Below are 20,982 nucleotides of genomic sequence, written 5' to 3'. Positions count from 1 at the left end.
GCTTCCCTATCTCCCTGTCCCCAGTACACAGGTTTCTCTCATGCACTAATGCCATTTGCTGAGCTACAGAAGACAAGCGAATATCCCTCTCTCCCATCCCTCCCCTCCATCACTGAGTTCACGCGTTTCTTTGGCGCAGACATCAGTTGGCAGATGGGTTCTCGCCACAGTGGGCGGTGGTAGAAGTGCCGCCCACCGCTCTGCTTTACCATCCACTGCTCCGCTTCACTGCTCCACTCCACCACCCATTGCTTTCGATAGACCGCCCACCATTCTGAATGACCCTTTTGAAATGCTCTCCTGAGGAACCAACAGGCAACTGTGCGCATGCAGCGCCAGCAAGCCGTGCCTCCCACCACCTGGTTATGTAAAACGGAGTCTCAACAGGTGGGACTGTGGTTTCAAGGACAGCCAACTCCAGTGCCAGTGTTAGAGCACAAGTGACGTTGCTGCCATTTTTAATTTTTAATGTGTGTCATAGATCCCAGAAATGCGCGATTGCTGTCGTTTTTAATTTTTAATGAGTGTCATAGATCCCTGAAATGTGGATGTGCGTTGAAAATGGGGAGTTTGAAAACTTGAAATTATTAAACTTAATCACCCCTATTTTCAAAATGTCCACCCCTAAAAAATTTCTGGGGAGAACCCTACTCCCATCCCTCCTCTTCATCACCTGGTACACACATCTCTTTTTTTGCGCAGACATCAGTTCGCAGTGAACAACAAGTGCAATTAGCTTACTTTCAGACATTTCACTGGTGAGTGGATAGGCGCTAAACTTTTTGGAGAGGCTGGCCTGTTTGAAGGTCTGTGAGCATGAGCTTTTGTAGCTTCACAAGCTGTATGCAGTTGTAGCAAAACTGCCATTTGGGCTAGGTGGTATCGATTCATCTTGAAAGTAAAGAAAGGGAGGCGCAAAATAAAACAGGGACATAAAGATAGTGCGAGTGTGCGCCTGTGTTGTCGGTCTCCTCTTTATGTCCCTGTTTTAGTTTGCGCCTCCCCCTTCTTTACTTTCAAGCTGTTTGCAGTTGTGCAACTCTATGATGAAGTCTCATTCGACACAAAAGTGCCTTCATTATATGCAATGCTCACTCAAAGCTTATCGTTACAAACAACGCATTCATTTCGGAGGCATGTAGCAGGCAACACAGCATCGCTGAGGTTTGCCATGACAGAGGCAGCCACCGGAACACCTCCTTTCTTTTGTAGTATCACTTTTGATGGTTTTTGTCATTTTCTGCCTCCCTGGCAATACATTTGGTGGACCTCATAGCAGTACATTTGTTACATGCCGATAACTACAAGACAAGTTTTAGATCTAGCGTACTTTGTGTATACGTCGATTATTTATATCACTGTTATAGCGTCAAGGTATGGCGGTGGCATGTGCAGCTCGAGTTCACAAGGATCGCACCGGGCAAATGCACCTGACGGAGGATAGCCAAAAGACATAGTGTTTCAGTGTTAAACATGGCAGGTCTTAGCGGGCAAGAACCAGAAGTTTAAAGACTGTTAGCACCCTGGTGCATAAAAATAGACCTCAGTAAGTGATGGCGCTGGGTAGTTATGGACGCGACATGAGATGCATCGCTCTTAACGCTGCTATTCGACACTGGACTTAACCCTCCAGCGGTCACAACTGATCGCTAAGTAACCAACTATCTTGGCTACCTGCTTAGCTCGCATCACTTCTACGATGTATATTCCCAATTCAAGTGAAGGGTCTTTACTGGAAGTAGAAAAATATTGATCAGGAAATGACATTTCACTGCCATTTGTAAAGCATTAAATTACTTATGGCATATTGATGCTTGTGCACTACGTTATATGGTGACTAGCAAAGATATGAGTTTGTAAAAAACAGGACAGCTAGCACAATAAGAAGTTTGGTGTTTCTATTTTCTTTTTAACAAGGGCAGCTTCTGAATGTCTTGCATGGTAGTCCACAGTGAACGTACACATGAAATGTACACATCAGCCACCGATGAAATGGATCAGAATGCCAGATATTAGCAGTGTGGTCATTACCGACTTTGCACTAAAAACCTAATATCATGGCATGCTATGTTTGCACAAATGTTATGGAACTACAATAACTAGGAAGAGCACACAAATCCATGACAATGTGGAACTATGAACTGTTTCCCTGAGTGAATGAGGAATGTATCGGTGCCAACGTCGCATGGGCAGTGATGTGATGGTGGGCATACTGATGTCATCGATTATCGTTTTCTGACTAATATCTTCACTGCTGTATATGTACTTGCTTTGACTAATATCTTCATTGCTGTGTATGTACTTGCTTCTGTTTAAACTATCTATGCCTTGATGACATGAGGGCAGTTATGAAATGTGATGAGATGGACTGAGGCTGTACTATAAGTAGATTATCACGAGTTGCAGAAAGGTTAGGCGTCAAGTCTGTGTTCAATATATATATACTTAAATCTGTGTTTGTGCATTTACGCTGCTTTTTGTACCACGAAACGATGAAGCAACAATGCAGAAAGGCCTCACAAGAAAAATCAACGGCCAAGAGTACTCGTCTCATCCCGGCACTAAAGCTGGGGGAGGGATTGTAGCACCAAACTGTGCTTGAATTCGATAGTATAAGGTTGAAACTGGTTAGCCGAGCAGCGGGTCTTCGCATACAATCGTTTATTCCTCAACACGCTCCGACATTTAGGACAACGTGGCGTCAGTTTTTGGGACAAGTTTCCTCAGATTACAAGCAACTGATAAAGAGGATGCGCTTCTCGTAAGAAGCTTATCTGCCAGACAGTTTTATAAGAAAAACGACAGGGGTCTCTAACTGGGGCCAGAATATGAGAGATACATGTGTTCCGCATGAGAATATTTGGCCAGCATTCAAGGCGGGCTGCGGCTGTCGTAGGCGTAACATTCGGAATGTGACACAGTCATCTGTCACGACTGTAGGTGACACGCCGGCAGTCCAGTAACTAAAAACCTTCCAGTTGCTCTAACCACTGCCAGTATACCCTCAATCACTGCCGTTGTTCCTTTCAGCAGTACCACGACTTTCGAGTTGCTGTTGCACAGACACCTAGGGTGTGAATGAAAGTAAAGCTGAGCCGTGCATGCACCTAGCATTTGCTGCGTAGGGTGGAATGTCGCTGTACACGTTGCAAAGATGAATACAGCAATAAAAGATACTTAATCTTCCCCACCACAAATGTGTTGTCATTTGATGATCGTGCAAGAGCGACTTGACCTCAGTTATTGGTGCCAAGGCGACCAGAAGGTGCGTTTCCCCAATTTGTGCAGCCGCAGAGAAAAACACCTGTCCAACTTGATGCCTTAAAGGACGGGTCTCTCTGTGTCAATGCAATTAGCATACTTTCGTTACGCTATCAACTTTTTCGTACGTATGCGAGCTTTGCAACTCAGTATGTGAATTGTCTACTATTTGAAATACGAGCACTTATAACTACACAGGGACATAAGAAGACTGGCTTTTTGTGTTCTTGTGTGCCCCCTCCCCCCTTTGTGTGTGTGTTTGCGTGTGTGTGTGTGTGCGTGAGTGTGTGTGTGTGTAATACACATATGCGAGTCTAAATAAGATCAAATACTCGAACTCACCAAATCAGGGAAGCAAGCCGCAGCTTTGGAGACGGTGTAATCATGGCCAGCGGACCACAGGGGAGCACTCATGACGAAAGGCCGGCTAACCAAAATCGGGCAGGAGCGCGCCATTTTTAAACCTAAGCAGAATCAACACTGCCGTCTTCGCTTTCACTAGTATAGAGGTAAACTGCCACAAAACGACGCAGGAATATATCAACGAAGCACGAAACAGACACAAATGTTGTCTTCCCGCGTTAAGAGGAGCCAACTACCAAACGAAACTTTCAAGACTACCGCGCCAAAACCGCGCCGCGTAGAGGCGTTTGCCATTTTGACGGTAGACGTGAATATAGCTAACCTAAACGATTGTAACATCAACAAATGGCGTACACTGCGATGCCACAGCCGCCACAGCTTTGCAAGAGTTGTTTGCCTCCTGTAGCTGCATGGTGAACGTGGTTTCGACATCGTTTGGCACTGTTTATGCGCCGATAATACGGTACGTAGCGCTTCGTGCGCAAAACTCTTCCATCTATTGCCGCCCATGATGGTTGTTTACCTGCCGGTTCCGATCCGTATGCTTTTGCGCTGTTACTGCATGGTGTTTGTTTACGTAGATAAGTGTGCCATAGGTGAGTGCTACCGAGTGCGCGTACTAAACAGAATAAAACATCGGTGAAAGTCGAGCGCCAGCAGTTATTGCAAGCCGTAGACTCTGGTTGCAAGGACGAATTTTATGCAAGAACCATGCAGTCTCTTAGGAATTCTACATCTGTTGTCATTTTGTTGCCCTAACTTACCAGGACGATGCTGACGGTGTACGAACGCACTAAACCTCTGTTTTCGTCGCATCTTCTACGACGAAACCACAGAGTTAGTGCATTCGTGCAAACTGTGCTGTCTATACAAAGGCAGAGGATGGAAATTAATTATGCTTTCTTTTTCTTTCATTTGTGGTCGCGGTTATTCTGGTGAGACGGCGGCGATGGAGTACTTTCGGTCCATTGGCAATTGCGATATATTGCCGGCAGCACAGAGTTTTTTGCAGTAACTATTGATTGTAGGAGATTGTGGCCGACAAAGTAGCAGGGTTGGAAAGTTGGCTGCACTGAGCCCCCATTCGATTGTCCGGGGTGCACATATGTGACTACACCGCCGATATTTTCTCGTACAGCGCAGGTGCACGGATAGGGTGGGGAGTAGAGATCTGAGATGTGTGAAGGTAGAAGTAATTAAGACGCATACGTAAACGCCTTTAGCCTCCTGTGCACCTTGTGTCAGAGTGGCATCCAACCTAACCACTTAACACTTTTGTTGCCGGCACTGGTCAATAGGTACAGCCGTCATCTTTATGAAAAGAAACACGAGAACACGTGGCAGATAACCTCGTACCGCACATGTGGCGCCGCGCATTGGCGAAATAAAAAAATAAAAGGAGAGAGTGGTGTCGTTCCTTCTACTGCCTAAACTCCCGCCATGAATTTGTCTATTTTACGCTTCCTTTTTTATGTCTATTATTTGCTGGAACATTTCAGTGCACAAGTGTCGTTTTCGGTAAGTATTGTTGCTATTAGAACAATATAAAGTGATAAAGAAAAAAGAAGGAAAACCGCAAGAAGAGGTAGAGGCAATAGAAGGAATAGCACTGCTCTCTCCTTTTATTTGCATATTTCACCACTAGACCAAGCCACATGTGTGGTATGAGGTACACACATGTCGATGCATCATACCACACATGTGCCACATGCGACGGCTGTATGTATACTGCAAGCAGCTGGCAGTGTATCCACTATCACGATTCGTAAACATTTGAGTGCTGGCATCTAGCTCATTGACAAATTCTCTTTTCTCAATAGTAATTTCATAGGCTGTTCTCATCCATTTTTTCTCTTTCTTTGCAGTTGGTCACAGTAACGACATACATACGCCTACAGTATGAACGGCATGCACTCACTGCAGGAAGAACTGGCACGCTTGGATCTCAAGCGCAACTGCTCGCAGTCGGCATCGGAGGACAGCTGCTGGCTATGCGACGATCTCGAAAAGTGGAACACCGTGCTCAACCCTCTGAACCTTCATCTGACAGAGTGGAAGCTCGGAAAGCTTCAGCTGTGCACGCGGGACAGAATCGTCGCCGAGACCCGCCTGAAAGACGTCACCGTCCGATACGACGCTGACTACTTCACAGCTTGGCTGCCACGCAAACACAGTTGCGTCGAGGTGATCCGCGTCACCGAACACCATCCGCCCCCGCGGACATTCGTCGTTCCCGAAACGAGTGCAGAGCAGCACGTGTCGAAACTTCGCCACATATTCGTCGAAGGCGACGCGCGCTACGACTGGGCCTTGCTTCTAGACAACCTAGGTCCCGTCTTTTCGCTCGAAACATTCGAGCTGCGCGACGTCCGCGTAAGTGACAGCTTCGGCGCGAAGGCTGGTGAACTTCTCTCCACCAGTCGCGCTTCCGTCGAGACCGTCACCCTGTCCAAGGCCGCGTTCACTGGCACCGCCTCGGAAGCAGTCGTGAGCGGCATATCGAAATGCGAGAAGCTCAAGAATCTCTCGTTCAGTCCAAACCTGAACACCAGCGCACTGAGAAGCCTAGCCAAGCTGCTGCGATCGTCAAAGACCCTGGAGACGCTGCGGGTGCAGTCTGAGCGTGAGAGTAACATGTACTCCTCGGAAACGCGTTACCGGATAAACGAACTGGAAATGTCACTTGCAGTTGCCGCCCTTTTGAAACAGAACATGTCACTCGTTGAGCTGCATTACCAGGCATCTAAGGAACCCCTCATTAATGTTCTGATGGCCGTCGAAGCCAGTGACTTGCTCAGGCACCTTGTAATCATTGGGGATGATTACAGGGTTAACTACATCGACCAAACTATGGCCGATTTGCTCGAGTCGGTGCTGTTGAAAAACCGAAGTCTTCGTTCACTGACAGTGAAGTGTTTCAAGATGCTCCACGGTGTTGCCACGCACGTGTCCAGGGGGCTGCAGGGAAACACGACTCTTGAGACTCTCGATGTGTCTCAGTGTTGTATGGACGCGTCTGAGGTGCGAGTCCTCTGCAACGCTCTCAAACAAAATACGACGTTGCTCAAGTTGATGATCGAAGCCCACTCAGGATCGAAGAGTGATAGGTAAGGGAGACAAGCGGTGGCCTAAACTCTTTGCACACTTCTGGCGTTGCACTCACACCTATGTCCCACATTTTGTACATAAGGTGGCTGTGGATTACAGCCTTACATATTCATCACTGTATCATTCCTCACTTGTGATGCTTTCAAGTGTTTACCGTCATGTATGGATAGTTTGCATTGATGTCAATGTGGCTACCATTGTAGAGTACTATACTCCATTTCATAAACAAGGTGCAATCGGTTTGCAAAATCTGTAAGTCCGCGCGTTTCGCACTTGGATTTTGTCGTTGTAAATATGGCCTCCCCAATTGGTTCCGACTGCGCGCTACTGAAACTAATCACGGACACCACGACGCAAAAGCAAAGAGATGCTAAACGATCCAGAACAAGCTATTGACAACCATATAAATAACAGGGTTTGTTTATTTCTAAAGGCACAAAGCATCATTTATTACTCAGTCTAAAAATGAAAAAAAAAAAATCACATTACGGGTGGTAAAATCATCTATTTCTCGCTAGCTTCCACAGCGTTGCACCTGGTGTATGAAACTGAGTATAGCAAGCCAAGAAGTTGAGTGAGCCAGAAACGTGACAGCACGACAGGTGCGTCTTGCACCAAGAGGCAAATTGATACTGGTGATGATCGGCTGAAAAACTGTAACCACCAAGCTCAAAGCGACTATGCATGATGACATTGTGCACTGATGTCAGCATGTGCACCATGTTTGGGTTCTAGTGCTGTGAGAAGCTGCTTCCTTGATGTCATACGTAGTGTATCTATACATATCTCATTTGGCTGGCAGCTAATTCCATGCGTAGAAATTTTAATTGAACCACATTTCTTGCATCTCCATAGTCATAGAAAGTGTACTGCAGCAGAAAGGTTTAGGAATGTTTAAAGGGGTCATGAACCACCCCTTGGGCTTGGTGAGAAGACACATCCGGCAGACAGCAGACACTGCTGTGAACAGCTCAACCAGATCTTGCAGTCATGCGCTGCAAAGAGAGTTTAGAAACAGAGTGCAAAGTTGCCATTTTCTTATGCACCCTCTATTCATACAGAGGCCTGTGCTCACTCTCTTCAGGGCTGCTGGCAACTGCTGTTTGACGCCGAATAGCAGATAGCATGCTTTTGGTCAATAGTCAACATAAACCAAGAGCGGCATTTGGATGAGATGCTTTTCTTGCCGTGGGGTGCTGCCATATGTCGGCGCCTCGCTCCATAGTCTGCTAATACTACACAGTGAGCCACACTTGCGCACAGGAATCACAACGGAAGAGAGCGATCGGGTTTCATCGCGCGTGCTCATGGTCATGACGCATGCCGACGTAACTTCTTTGCCCCGTGCCATCTCTCCCTGTGTAGCTTCCAGCACGCTCATCAGGACAAAAGAAGAGTGAAAGCACCTAAAGGGTGCAACCAACCCCAGTAACTACGCTCGTTCTTTACGGATTCAAGAAAATGTTGGGACAGTTGATTCATGAGGCAATAACTTCTCTATACTGACGTAAGTTGATTACTCGGAAAAGTGGTTCATGACCCCTTTAATATTAATTTTCTGGCCTAGGCCAAGGCACTTAAATTGCTGGTTGATAATAAAGTTTATTCCTCCTCCTCAAGGAGCATTGTTGTGTTTATAGACTGCAGACTCCAAAAAAGCAAGTTGCTTCTCAAAATGCACCCCAAAAGCGAAATAGAAAGGAGGAAAATAAAAAGAGATAGGGTTGTCATGTGTACAGGCTGCAATTTCTCGGCTCCCGCATACAGGCAAATACAGGGAAAGTATGGTGCCTGTGGACACAAGCCAAGGCAAGGGGTTGAGGTACTGTCTGTCGACAGTGGTGCGCCCCTCCTGGTGGCATGTGGCATGGTAGCTGAACATGTCCGTTTCTTCCGATTCCTCCAATAATAAACTTGTCTTAAAACCTTATTTCTGTAAAACACTCCCTAGCCAGTGCCTCACAGCTTCCAGCATATAACCAATATTTGTAATTGCGACCTTTGAGGGGACTAAACAATTCCTATCGAGTTTAAAAAGGCAGAAGTTCAGGGGAAGATGAAAGCTTGAAGAGATGAAAAATTCTTGAACACGGGGTGTCACTAGAGCCAACGTTTTGACAAGTGGTCTTGTCTTGTGCAAAGCTACAACTGCCTACCTTAGCACGTGTATGTGCATGTTTCATATCCTATCCTCCAACCCAAACAAAGGAGGAAAGGACAAGCACATAAACATGTGCATAGCATACCATAACATGCATACACTACATAACACATATACACATAAACATGCACATACACGTGCTAAGGTAGACAGTTGCAGCCTTGAAGAAGACTTGACCGCTTGTCAAAACGTTAGCTCAAACGACACCCCATACTCAACAATTTTTCATCTCTCAAGATTAGTAACTTTCTTGCCAAGTTACAAACATTTGGTCCTATTTACAAACAATAGGACCAAATGTCGGGCTAGTTGGTGCGTTTATGTGCTCAGTGCAGCATGGAAAGACAAAGACATACAAACAGTGTCCTGTGTATTGTTTCTTTTTCTTCAACCTTTCATGCTGCACTATATGCAGATATGAATATTTTTGAATAGGGAGTGTCGCTAGTCTTCTCTTCTTCAAAAACTGCCTACCTTAGCACGTGTATGTGCCTGCCTTAGCGCACATACACGTGCTAATGTAGGCAGTTGCTGCCTCAAAAAAAGACAAACCACTTTTCGAAAAATTGGCTCCAGCAACACCCCCATTCGAGAATATTCATCTCTTCAGGCCTCCATCAAGCGGGATCGCCCCATTTCCGGCTCGAGATGTCACTCTAGAGTGAGTGCCTATTGGTGCAGGCTCATATTCCTCGTACTATGAGGAGGAAATATCATTGGCTTCTTAAGTTGTGTCCGACTACAGACACGTTAACGTACCAGCTATCCCAACATAACCAAACTCGTCTTTTGTATTCCGTATCATCGTCTACGTCTTTTTGAGCCGCATCAACACTGCTTTTGGCTCTTTACAGGATGGCATTGTACGCGGACTTGGACAGGAACAGGTGGTACGGCCGCATCCACTTTCCATACATACCCGTGGTCACCCAAGGGCTTGTCGCGTCCGTGTCGGAACCGCTGCTGTGTCCCACCGACTTGCATCTCATGCTCGACCAGGACACCGGAGCGTCCTTCACCTCCCTGTGCAGAGCACTAAGCTCGAGTCTCTCCGTAAAACGCCTAAGCGTCACCTTCAACGGCGCTCAGCACCAGCACATGACAGCCCTCCTGACCACACTCGAGGAGAACAAGTCCCTCCTATCCGTCACGCTCCACGAGAGCTTCCTAGACTCCAACTGCGCCGTGATGGTAGCGCAGGGCCTCGCCGCCAACGAATCCGCGGTCGAGCTGACGCTGGAGTGCCGCGAACTGAGCAGCATGTCCGGAGAACTGATCTCGCTGTTGCTTGAGTCCAACGAGAGCCTGCGCACTTTCCGGCTGTCAAGCTTACCTGAACTGCGACCCGAACTGCTCAACACTATATCTCACGGGCTCATCGAGAACAAGTTCATCACCGAGGTGCACATGCACCGCGCGACGCCCTCCGCGATGGCGGCGGTCCAGAGGAACCTGACGTGCCTGCACCGCGCCGTCCGTTTCGTGCTGAAGCGGAATGTGGGCAAGCGTTTCGCTGAGTCGTTCGAGCTCCTCGAGTCAAAGCCATCGTTGATTCTGGCGTTGCAGTCGGAGGCCGGGATGAGTGAAGCCGAAGCGAGGTGTGCCGTAAAGGCGGCGAGGCATTTCCTCCGCACCAACTACCTTTTCATCAACTGCGTTGTCCGCCGCAAGTTGGAGTGCTACCCCGAGAAACGCACGCAGATCGACGAGCTTAGTCCCGACTGTTGGGTCGCTATCGCAAAGCACTTGAAAGTCTGTGACGTTCTATCCTGTGACACTTGTTGAACTCTAGTCGTTGGCGTTAAGTAAAGTTGGTTTACACCAACTTTCGTGGCATAGTACAACTTAAAGGAGCTCATATTATTGATGAACGTTGTTTTTCTCAATCAAAACTGTTGTTACTCCGTCTTTTGTTTATTTTATTTGTAGTCTTACATTCCTTTCTTGCGGTTGAATGTTTCTAATATATCTTTTTTTTTTTCATTTCGCTGGAAACTGGCATTGTGTTAACGTGCTATACTGCTCTATCAACCACATAAACTCATGAAGGAAACAGCATAAATCAAACAATTCGAGTAAGGCACCTCTTATCTACTTACCATGGCATATTCAAGTACAAACTAAGGTTAGATGTTGTGAGTGTGTCAAAAAAGAAACTCAAGTGCAAGGTAAAGTAGACGGATGTTCCTCCTGTGTACATGTTCCAGAAAACTGCCGCTTCGGTGTTCACTCGCGTCTCTCCCATCTGCACATGTGTTCATATTGTATGTGTGTGCATACTCATGTACATAGATGTTAAATGTGTGTAAAGGCATCACTTTTAAGTGTTCAGCCTATAATAGCTAAGTGATGTGTTATGCTCAACTCTAGCATGGCATGCTTCGACAAGGAGCGCTGAAGAATCCTTCGGCAATGTGTATGGTAAAAAACTAACATTTAGATGGTTTATAAAGACTTCTTGGGGAACACGTACCATTAGTTGCATCGCATTGTTTTGTTGTAATTGGTGTACTACAATGTGAACTGCAGTACCGCATACGTACATATATATGTACATACATACCTATGTACATACACACACACACACACACACACACACACACACACACACACACTCTCCGAGCAATGTCACAACTTGCAACCGCAAACATAGCCGCAATTTACAGTCACATATTCAGCACCCGGAAAATTCCCTCACGGCAGCATCTAGCCGCATATCGTCTTTGTTGTCTGTATTGTCCAACATGTATATTACACTGATTAAAATCAAATGATGTTAAGGCATTGGATTCCTTCAGGTGGAGAAGCAGTTTTGGGTATGTGCTCACTGATTGGCTCACTTGGGCAAAACTATGTGCTCTGTTACCACGAGAAATTGCGCTGCTTTTTCTTGCCAGTGCTGTTGAGCCAAAGAAATTCGCACAGGTGCTAGTGGAAATAAGCATCCATTGGTGTCCTGATTAACCATGATTGTTATCAAAGGGACAGATGCATCACTCATACACCACTTACATCATATATACATTATCTTATCAATCTCTCTCTTCCCGCCCCCCTCCATCTGTCTTCACAGTTGGAAAAAATTAGTTTTTCCACGACATCTGTACAGGCGTAGTATTCGCACTATCCTGAGTATAGTAAGTGTGCTCACATGCTGTACTGGTAGGCTGTCACGTGGATCCAATCCAATGTAATCTAGCCTAATTAAATTTTCTGTGCACGGCACCAGTGTATGGTACGTGTCAAACTCTCAAAGTCCTCCTTCGTAGCTGTTGCTGTTCTCTTGCTCTGGAGAGAAAAGAAAGGCTCGGTGATCATTGCAGCGAGCCATATTGAGCATTCGATCTTTGCTCACAGTCGGCTTCTATACTTTAAACTATCTTTGTTCCTTTTTGTAAGAGCCAAACTAGTGAAGTGCTAGGTGATTGGTGTTTTCATGTTCCTCAGGAAATCAGTTGCATCGGGGCCAACACAGAAGTAAGGTCGCATGCTTGAACAGCCATGCTTCTTGTACAAAAAGATAAATGTGTCGTTGGTATGCTCACTTAGATATGAATAAGTTTACTATTATTAATGATAAGCATCTGTGCAGCTATTATAATGAATACCCATCTGAAATTCTGACTCCCCCTCCCTAGAAGAAAGAAATAAAAAAGCGAATAGTGTACGGAGACAAAGTGTCTAACTTGAGTCTATCTAACATATGATTTTGGCGTGTTCGCGTGGGATGTATTTATTTAGCTGATCGGAATATGCTTCCTTTAGGTGCATGTTATGATTGATTTGTTCTAGAGCCGACATATTTTCGATGTATACTTAAGAACCAAGTTTTAAGAAACAGAAGTTGTACCTTCTGTCTTGTTCATCAGTTGAAGCGTCGTTTAATGTAATGCTCTTGTTGTGCTATTAAAAGTCTTGTGACCTCAACATTTCCCTTGAGCAAAGTATGCATGTCTTTTTCAAGTCTTTTGTCGGGCTCTCGACAAGCGGTCGAGAGTATCATTTGTCAAACATGAACTTCTCTCACTTTGGTATTCCGGCATGACCTCCACGATTTCCTGCTGAATAGCGCGGCGTAAGGGAGCCAGCAGCGTGGTCGACGGCTGTTCAACATGCTGCGGGCGAGGGAAGGCCAGTAGGGAGAACTGGCGGGCAATTTCCTCGCGCACGAATGACTTGATCTCGGTGAGCAAGGCGGACTGATCAGAAATGGCCGACAAGCCTGCCAGATCGGCGTCGCGTGATGGAGGTTGACAGGTCGCTGCCGGCGCAGCTCCTCGTAGCTTTGGCAGAGCGTAATCACCTCGGCCACAGTACGAGGGTTCTTGGCGAGCAGCATAGTGAAGGCATCGTCGTCGATGCCTTTCAGAACGTGGCGGATCTTGTCAGACTCAGGCATGGCCGCGTCAGCCTTCTTGCACAAGTCCAGGACGTCTTCAATGTAGCTCGTAAAGGACTCACCGGTCTGCTGAGCTCGTTCATGTAAGCGTTGTTCGGCTTGCAGTTTACGAACAGCAGGGCGGCCAAACACATCGATGACGGCGGTCTTGAAAGCAGACCACGTGGGGAACTCGGTGGTGTGGTTGTTGTACCACAGGCCCGCCACACCCGCGAGGTAGAAAACCAGGTTGCTGAGTTTGCCTGCCTCGTCCCATTTGTTTGGTACGCTCACACGCTCGTACATCGCAAGCCAGTCCTCAACATCGGTCCCATCCGCGCCGGTGAAGATGGGAGGGTCGCGGATGCGGGGGACACCGGGACATGCGGTCGTTGTGGAAGGAGACGTTTGCTGAGCAGCGTCTTGAGGCATGGTAGTTGGTAGGGTACGGGATCTCAGCTCCAGGGGCATCGAATAGGAGCACAGCACCTCCACCAATTTGTTGAGGCGTTTATTGGACGGTAGTCGGCGACGATATGCAATGGCGACAGTCAAGGCACAAACACGGACTCAAGAGCGCGAGCGCGAAGAGCCAAAGGAGACGACCCACTAGAAGGCTATAGAGAGCGCAACCCATTACTCAATAAAGGCTTCGCTACACCACGGTCAAACTATGAGGCACTCTGCGATCACAGTATGCCCTAATAAAAGTGATACAGCACAAAGCTGGTACACTGCCATGGCAGCTCAGCGGGCCATATGCGTCGCACTGCTAGGCTCAAGGATGCGTGTTCAATTCCCTTCGATGGGGGCCAAATGGAAAAACAAACACCAGTGTACTTGGATTTAGGCGCACATTAAGGAACCCACATTGAGTCAAGCCTCCAAAAGAATGGTTGGTGGTACCCCCCCCCCCCTCTTTTTTTTATTTATCCATGGTACAGGATTCTACAGCACTTAATGATGAAGCAAAGCAAGTAACTAAGTAGTGAAAGGGAAGTTCATGTCACAGAGTGGCAGCAGTTGCTGTGAATGACGTTGCTGAGGAGGGCAAGCATAATGATATCTACAGGTGTAATAAAGATGGCCCCTTGCAATGGGAAGCTTGCGGAATGTGGATTAACAGTTGCTACTAAACAAATGAATGAAAAAAATGAAGCAATTTCGGCCGCAATGCATGTTCTCTCTCTGTCAGCATATTCAAGTTCCTGCTTGCAAAGGCCAGGCGGAGACAAATGTGCCGTTCAATAATGGTCACTGCCACAAAATTTGCATTTGTCTTTTAGTTTTTGCATGTTTGTCTGGTACTCAAACAACAGCCAGTGCCAAAATGCACCGCCAGGCTCAGTCACAGTGATCACACTTGCGTAGCAGCTCGTTGATTTTTACTTCTTTGATTATGTTATTGTTCAAGGGCCGCGGGATTGAGCTTATGCATGCCACGCTTACAGACACTGTCGCTGCAGCATGACTGGAGTGGCGCACAAAAGCCAAAGTGACATGCAGCGCACAGAAACATCATCTGCGTTCGAAAGAGAGAGAAAAAAATTCGCTTTTTTCTTGAGAAGGAGCACTATAAACAGCCTCCCTGCTCACGACGTATTCAAAAATTTCCCACAGCAACGCAGCTTAGGAGAGCGCATGCACTGTGGCGGTCTTCATTCAGATCAGAAGAGGTGCTGCCTCGATTTTTGTAATACTCGAAGACGTGCGCCGCACGGGGGGCGCTGTTGACGGGTGTTTTCCATGGTGTTTTCACAGCGCTACCTGAGCACCTCTGTGCTCCGACTGATGGCATCTTCGACAAATCACACCGGTGCGCACCGGGGCGCCCTGGCACGCCGTTTAGTCCAATCATCGTAGCGCCTGGGCGCCCCGGTGCACACCGGTGCGAATTGTCGAAGACGACAATGAGAACCACGTTGGAACTTGGAGAGGGCCCGCACAGAGCAGATTTTTCGTACAAATAGGTAAACTGTTTGCTTAAACGTAATATATAACACAATTTTGTTAATAGCTACAAAAACCGAGCGCAAAAACCTGGAAATCGGAAGTAGAAGCGACAGTGGGTGAGAACCGGAACCGAAACTTGACGTTGTTTTCTTCTGGGTTGTGGTGCAATAGCAGCGCAACCGCAGGAAAGTGGCTAACAAACAGGAGGGTGTCGTTATGTTCACAGTTTGGTGAAACTGTGCGAAATATCGACGCATGAGTCACGCTGCAACAGGCGAGCAGTTGCCGCTGCTGCCGACAGCAAGCTTGTCCGATCCTGTCCGTTCGCTATTAACGGATCGGACTGATCGGACTAACCATAAGCTTCTACAGTTGGTGCCTATCTGTGTGTGAAAGCGTGGTAGGTGGATCTTTCGACGACCAGAACAACGCTGCTTGGCAACATGACGGCAGAAAAAGGAGAGGCGGTCGAGGGACTCGCGTCGGACGACACCGCCGCTAGCGGCAACGCGTCCTCCTACCCGGACCAAATCGTAGCCCGGCTAAAGAACCGAGGCCTGGACTTCGAGCGAGCCTGCGAATACGACGACGAGAAGAGCGACGCCGCGGCGTGCTGCTGGCTTCGTCACGACCTGGACCGATGGAGCAGGATCTTGCACCCTGTGAGTCTCGAACTGGAAGAGACCAAACCGGGAGCGCTTGCGATCCTCTCGACCCGGACGAGGAGGCGCGAGTACAGTGATGAGGACGAGCTATACGACGCTGCGTACGTCTTCTGCTGGCTTCCGAAGGCGCACCGGTGCATCCAGCGCGTCAACCTGGAAACGTTCGAAGGCCAAGGGAATATGGTGCTCTTCTATCGACCGGCATTCACGCTGGCGCTCGCGCTAGGACGGAGCGTCAACCTCCAGCAGCTCGAGCTTGTAGGAAGCCGCGAAACGCCCTTTTGCGAAGAAGAGCTCGCGGAGGGACTGGACGCCCTCGAACGTCTTATGAGCTTCAAGTTCGCCTCCTTGCCCATCAAGGCGTCCATGTCACGATGCATGGCGAACCTGCTGAGACGAAACGCGAGTCACATCACGTCGGTTACGCTATCCGACAACCGCATGTCGCAGAACACCGCGAACCGCCTGTTGAGAGCGCTTCAAGGCTGTCGCGCTCTTCGCGAGTTGTCAATCGTTGAGAACAACCTCACGAAAGGGAACACGGACTCTGTAGCGAGGCTGTTGAGGTTCTCCTGTTCCTTGACCAAGCTCACGCTCGACCGCTGCCTGGGCAACAACGCCAGCCTTTATGCGTTCACGGAGGCCCTCAAGACCAGCATGATCCCTCTGGAACTGCACATCAACCAATGCGAGACGCGCTTCGAGTGTCTCTTCGAGGCGCTAGCTAACAACAGGGTCGCGCTGAAGCACTTGGACCTGAACGGTTGCAACATCTTCGGCACCAACGCGGAGGCGCTCGGCGCTGCGCTGAGGCGCAACGTGCATTTGAAGAAGTTGGAATTAAACGGTGCTCACGTCGACGACGACGCCGTAGGAACGCTCGCTCACGGCCTGGAAACGAACCGCGTTCTCGAAATGCTGGACCTGAGGAACAACGCGGTGTCTGCGAGCGCCATCAACACGTTCTGCAGAATGCTGCGCAAGAACGAGACGCTGAAGAGTGTGATGTTCTCGGAAGTCCAAGGCTCCGAGCAAGAGAGGTAGCTACGTATGCCTGTTCATCATGGTGTAGCTGTGCTCAAAGCTGTGCACACGTAAAGCAGACCTCTTTGGCGCCCAAGGAGGTTCAAAAAAGAATACTGGAGTGGAAATTGGAGAGTTTTAGAATAGGACATGCAAAGCTTTGCGTTATTGTTTGTCACTACTGCGCATGCATCATACACTATCCTCTTGCAGGCCTCCGTTAAGTAACCGAAGAGCATAGCGAACGATGCACGCCCAGTGGTGACGAACGCTAATGCCAAGCTTTGTGTACCCTATTCTAAAACTCTCTAATAGCGTACATACGCAACAAACGCTATCTGCGTACCCTATTCTAAAACTACCTATTATGTCGCAAAAAGTGAACCCGGACCTCCGCCATCTTACTTCAGGCACGGTACAATGTTAGCGTACGGCAAAGAAAAATCAGAGTTTTGCTCACAGGCCCTACGAGTTTATGTAGATAATTTTTCCTGACAGATACTGCTCAGCAGGCGACTTGGCGTTACTGGTTTTCCTAAACAGACACGAAAGAGAAAATGATTTTTCACGTATTAGTGAATTACTCATTCGTGATACCAAAAACACCACGCTTGCCGCGTAAAGCCACTTCGTAAGCGAGAAAACGCGCAAAAAGAAAACGTGGGTGGCAACGCCACACTGCAGTTCGCACACCAGTCGCCGTGACGTCGGAGATTTTGACGGCGTCTACTAAGGCCTACTTGTTAACTTATATACAATGTAAATGAAGTACATTGTCTTCTGAAGGAGACAGAGACTTCACATATCAAGTTTCAGGAAATTTCGTTGAGCCGAGGCCAAAATACGAAAAATCACTGAAATCTGTGGCGTCACCATAGGGGATTTCAGCGGGAAATTTAAAGGTGAAACTTTTGGCATTAATTTTCTCGTCTATTAATAAACCTATGGTGGTGAAATCAACGACACTAGAGCTTTCAGAGTATAATTTATCAGTATAAACCAATTTATTGTTTCCCTGTAGTGTCCCTTTAAGAAACCTCAGTATCTTGTGAACTATTATTAGAACGCTACCAACATTCATCCGGATGCATTATTTTCGTCGCGAACAGTGATCTCTTCTATTGTATTCAACCTAGCATTTACATTCGCAGAAGAAACACACTTTATCTGTCATCAGGCATTACAAGAGGAGGCTGTGCTGTTAAAGTAAAACTACAAGCCAATGCGGGCTTCACATTTGCTGCTAAGGCATTGTGAGGGCTTCCACTCCAGAATTCTCTTTTAAACCCCCTTGTTGGCACCAATGGCTTGTAGGAACGCGTGCCAGTATGTAAAACATTTTATGGGGATTGATTTTCTAGGTTGTTGAATGCAGGAAAATGCAGTCGTTCCAACTTTCCAGAACAGCGGGTAATGCCGGCACTTACATTCCCAGAGCCTAAACAACTGCATCCGAATTTCAGTTGAAAGATCTTTTATACAAGGACATTACATGCAGGGAGCTCAAGTTTAGGATTCACGAATAGCTTGTTGCACAGAGAGAATGCAAGGAATGTTGAAAGGAGTTTAGGCACCTTGTTTATCTAAAACAGAGTGTGTACAATCCGCTAGCCTAGTCACATAGTGCACTTTCGGTGATGACTGAGTTTGTTTGGGAGCTTTTTTGGGAGTTAGTTTGGGGAGTTTGGCACATTTTTCCATTGCAATGGCCTCCTTTGCACGTACTGCAGAAGGGAGCCAATCACAATCATGAAGTTAGATTCCAATCAAGCTCGATCGCAATGGAAAAGTGTGCAACTTGGTCATAAGCTCCCTGTTGTCTTGGAAAGTGGCTCACTTCCTTCCAATCTAATAGCTCAAACAAGCTTTGCTGTACCAAACAGTTACACTTAATTTACATGGCATTCATTGTTTGAGTGCCATTAAGAGGTAAATGGCAGTGCAGTAACATAGCTCAGCCTTTGCTAGCATTTTCTCTCTTTTCATTAAAGAGGGAAAAAGAATGCAAGCCCAGGAAGCAAAAATTTTCTTGCTTCAGCAACCAGCTCAGTAACTTTCTGTATCGAGCTTACTGGGGCCGGGTGCAAGTATTTGGTACGTGGGCGTGTAGACATATACACAGAGTTGTATGCATGCTGATGTCTACCTGAATACAATAAACTGTTAAATTATTGGACATATCTTTCCACAAGTTAACAGACACACAAAAGAAAAGCGCATATACACCGACATAGACGACGCTTCCAACTGATCACTTGGAAGTGCCTTCGTTCATGTGTCTTCCTTTTTTGTCCGAGTGTTAATACATGGCAAAATGTGTCCTGTAGCAAATAACAGTTAGGCCAAAAAACAGTCCTATTAAACTATTAACAGTCTCTATTAAATAGCCTGTTGATATTTTTTGAAAGATGTGTAAATTTATGGCTACAGTCATAATGCAGTGGTTCCCACGCACGCAGGTATCTGTGTGCATTGTAGCAGCTGTGCACATAGACTCTTTAAACCTGTGCGCAACGTTTGACTCCAAACTTTTCAATGCAGATTGACCCTGTCCTTTCAAATGGCCCAAGACAAAGGCTACAGCCGCATCCAGATGCCCTGGGCCGAGCCAGACCTACCCCCACTGTCAGCAGCCCTGGCACTTGCCTCAGAGTCGCCGACAGAACTCCACCTCAGCGATGTTAATGAGCTCACTGAAGCCAGCATCTGTGCACTGCTCGAAAATCTCGCCACAAACTGCCACGTGAAAACCGTAAAAGTCGGGACGACGGCAGACCGCCAACAACTCGCCGCCGCCTTGTGCTCCGCACTCGTCTCGAATCGAACGGTCCAAAATCTCGACGTCGGCCTAATCATCGACGCTTCCGACGAAGGGCTGTTCGGCAAGGTCGCCAAGGCGCTTGCTACGAACTGCACCGTGACTCAGGTATGTTTCAGAAGCGCCGAGGTAAGCTTACAATCGCTCAAGTCCATCGCCTACATGCTGTCCAAGAACACGGCAGTCACTAGGCTGGAGCTGGAACTCTCTCAGCCAATGCCCACCAAGCGCCTTGCCTATGTTTCGCGCGGCCTGTTGAAGAACCACTCCGTCGTGGACTTTACGCTGACCTCCCCGCCGCATCCAAACCACGTCTCTTTCCGCGTCTTCAGCACGCTCCGACGAAACGTCAGTCTCCTGAACCTGGCGGTGAGCTTGCTCACGTGCCGGAGGCTGGACAGGCAAGTCGCCGAGACGTTTGAGCTTCTGAGCGACAATGCGTCGTTCGTTCCGTACGTGATGAAGGTGACCGAGAAGACCGAGGAGAGGGCAAGGTGGGCCGTAAAGTCGGCCAAGGTTTACATTCAGGCGCACTACTTCGAACTGACTGGTGTCGTAAAGAACAAGATTGAGTGCCACCCCGGCACGGGCACCCAGATTGACAGTCTTCACAGTGACTGCCTGTGCGCTATTACTCAGTATCTGAAGCTGTCGGACGTCGTTTCTGCAGTCGGTGGCAGCCCTATTAGACGCCGTAATAGGCACGTTTAATTTTCTGGTGCTTCCCGGTGTATTGTACAGAGGCACGCTGGTGTCAGTGTTAACTATCTTATAATGTATGATTGCTTGTGCTTACCGACAGTGAGATTGCCCTGGCACCTGTTAGATAAGGTGCCACATGCATCGCAAGTCATCTCCTTGATTGTGCTTTGCAATGTATACAAAATGGTAGCTTTGTTTTAGGTAGCATTGGGAATAAGTGGGTTCTTGTATGCAGAATAATAAGCAAAGTGTATATATGTGAACAGCTTATTGTTTTGAGCATTTGTGTAAGCGTGCTGCCATTGTTGCAATACAATTATTATTAGTGGCTTTACTCTGAAATCAGGGTCGTGGTAACTAGTAGATGGCCTTGACTCAATACCTCTGGTAATGCTAGGCTTTGCTGGCTACGAGAAATCGAAGTCGCTTATGCTTGTTGAAGACGTGGTACATTGTATCTCAGTGAATTTTATGTTCTATATAAGGGCAATTGAGGACTGCACATATGTAGGACATGTTCGCAACAGCTGTCTGTCTAGTCGTCAGTAAT

At 47.5% G+C, this 20,982-nt stretch overlaps 2 protein-coding genes across 2 annotated transcripts; both read left to right on the top strand.

The window, feature by feature from the left end:
• The first annotated feature begins 3,943 nt into the window (after positions 1–3,943).
• LOC119407180 (uncharacterized) lies at positions 3,944–12,910 on the top strand. Its single transcript, XM_037674055.2, has 3 exons — positions 3,944–4,087; positions 5,490–6,731; positions 9,748–12,910. The coding sequence occupies exons 2-3, from the start codon at positions 5,524–5,526 to the stop codon at positions 10,676–10,678; spliced, it is 2,139 nt and encodes a 712-aa protein (XP_037529983.1). The 5' UTR covers positions 3,944–4,087; positions 5,490–5,523; the 3' UTR covers positions 10,679–12,910.
• Positions 12,911–15,405: 2,495 nt separating this feature from the next.
• On the top strand, positions 15,406–20,451 carry LOC119407178 (uncharacterized). The gene is made up of 2 exons (XM_037674052.2): positions 15,406–16,929; positions 19,454–20,451. The coding sequence occupies exons 1-2, from the start codon at positions 15,668–15,670 to the stop codon at positions 20,439–20,441; spliced, it is 2,250 nt and encodes a 749-aa protein (XP_037529980.1). The 5' UTR covers positions 15,406–15,667; the 3' UTR covers positions 20,442–20,451.
• The last annotated feature ends 531 nt before the right edge of the window (positions 20,452–20,982 follow it).

The sequence above is a fragment of the Rhipicephalus sanguineus genome, chromosome 10, assembly GCF_013339695.2.
Source record: "Rhipicephalus sanguineus isolate Rsan-2018 chromosome 10, BIME_Rsan_1.4, whole genome shotgun sequence".
NCBI classification, from domain to species: domain Eukaryota; kingdom Metazoa; phylum Arthropoda; class Arachnida; order Ixodida; family Ixodidae; genus Rhipicephalus; species Rhipicephalus sanguineus.
This window is presented reverse-complemented; position numbering and strand designations above follow the sequence as displayed.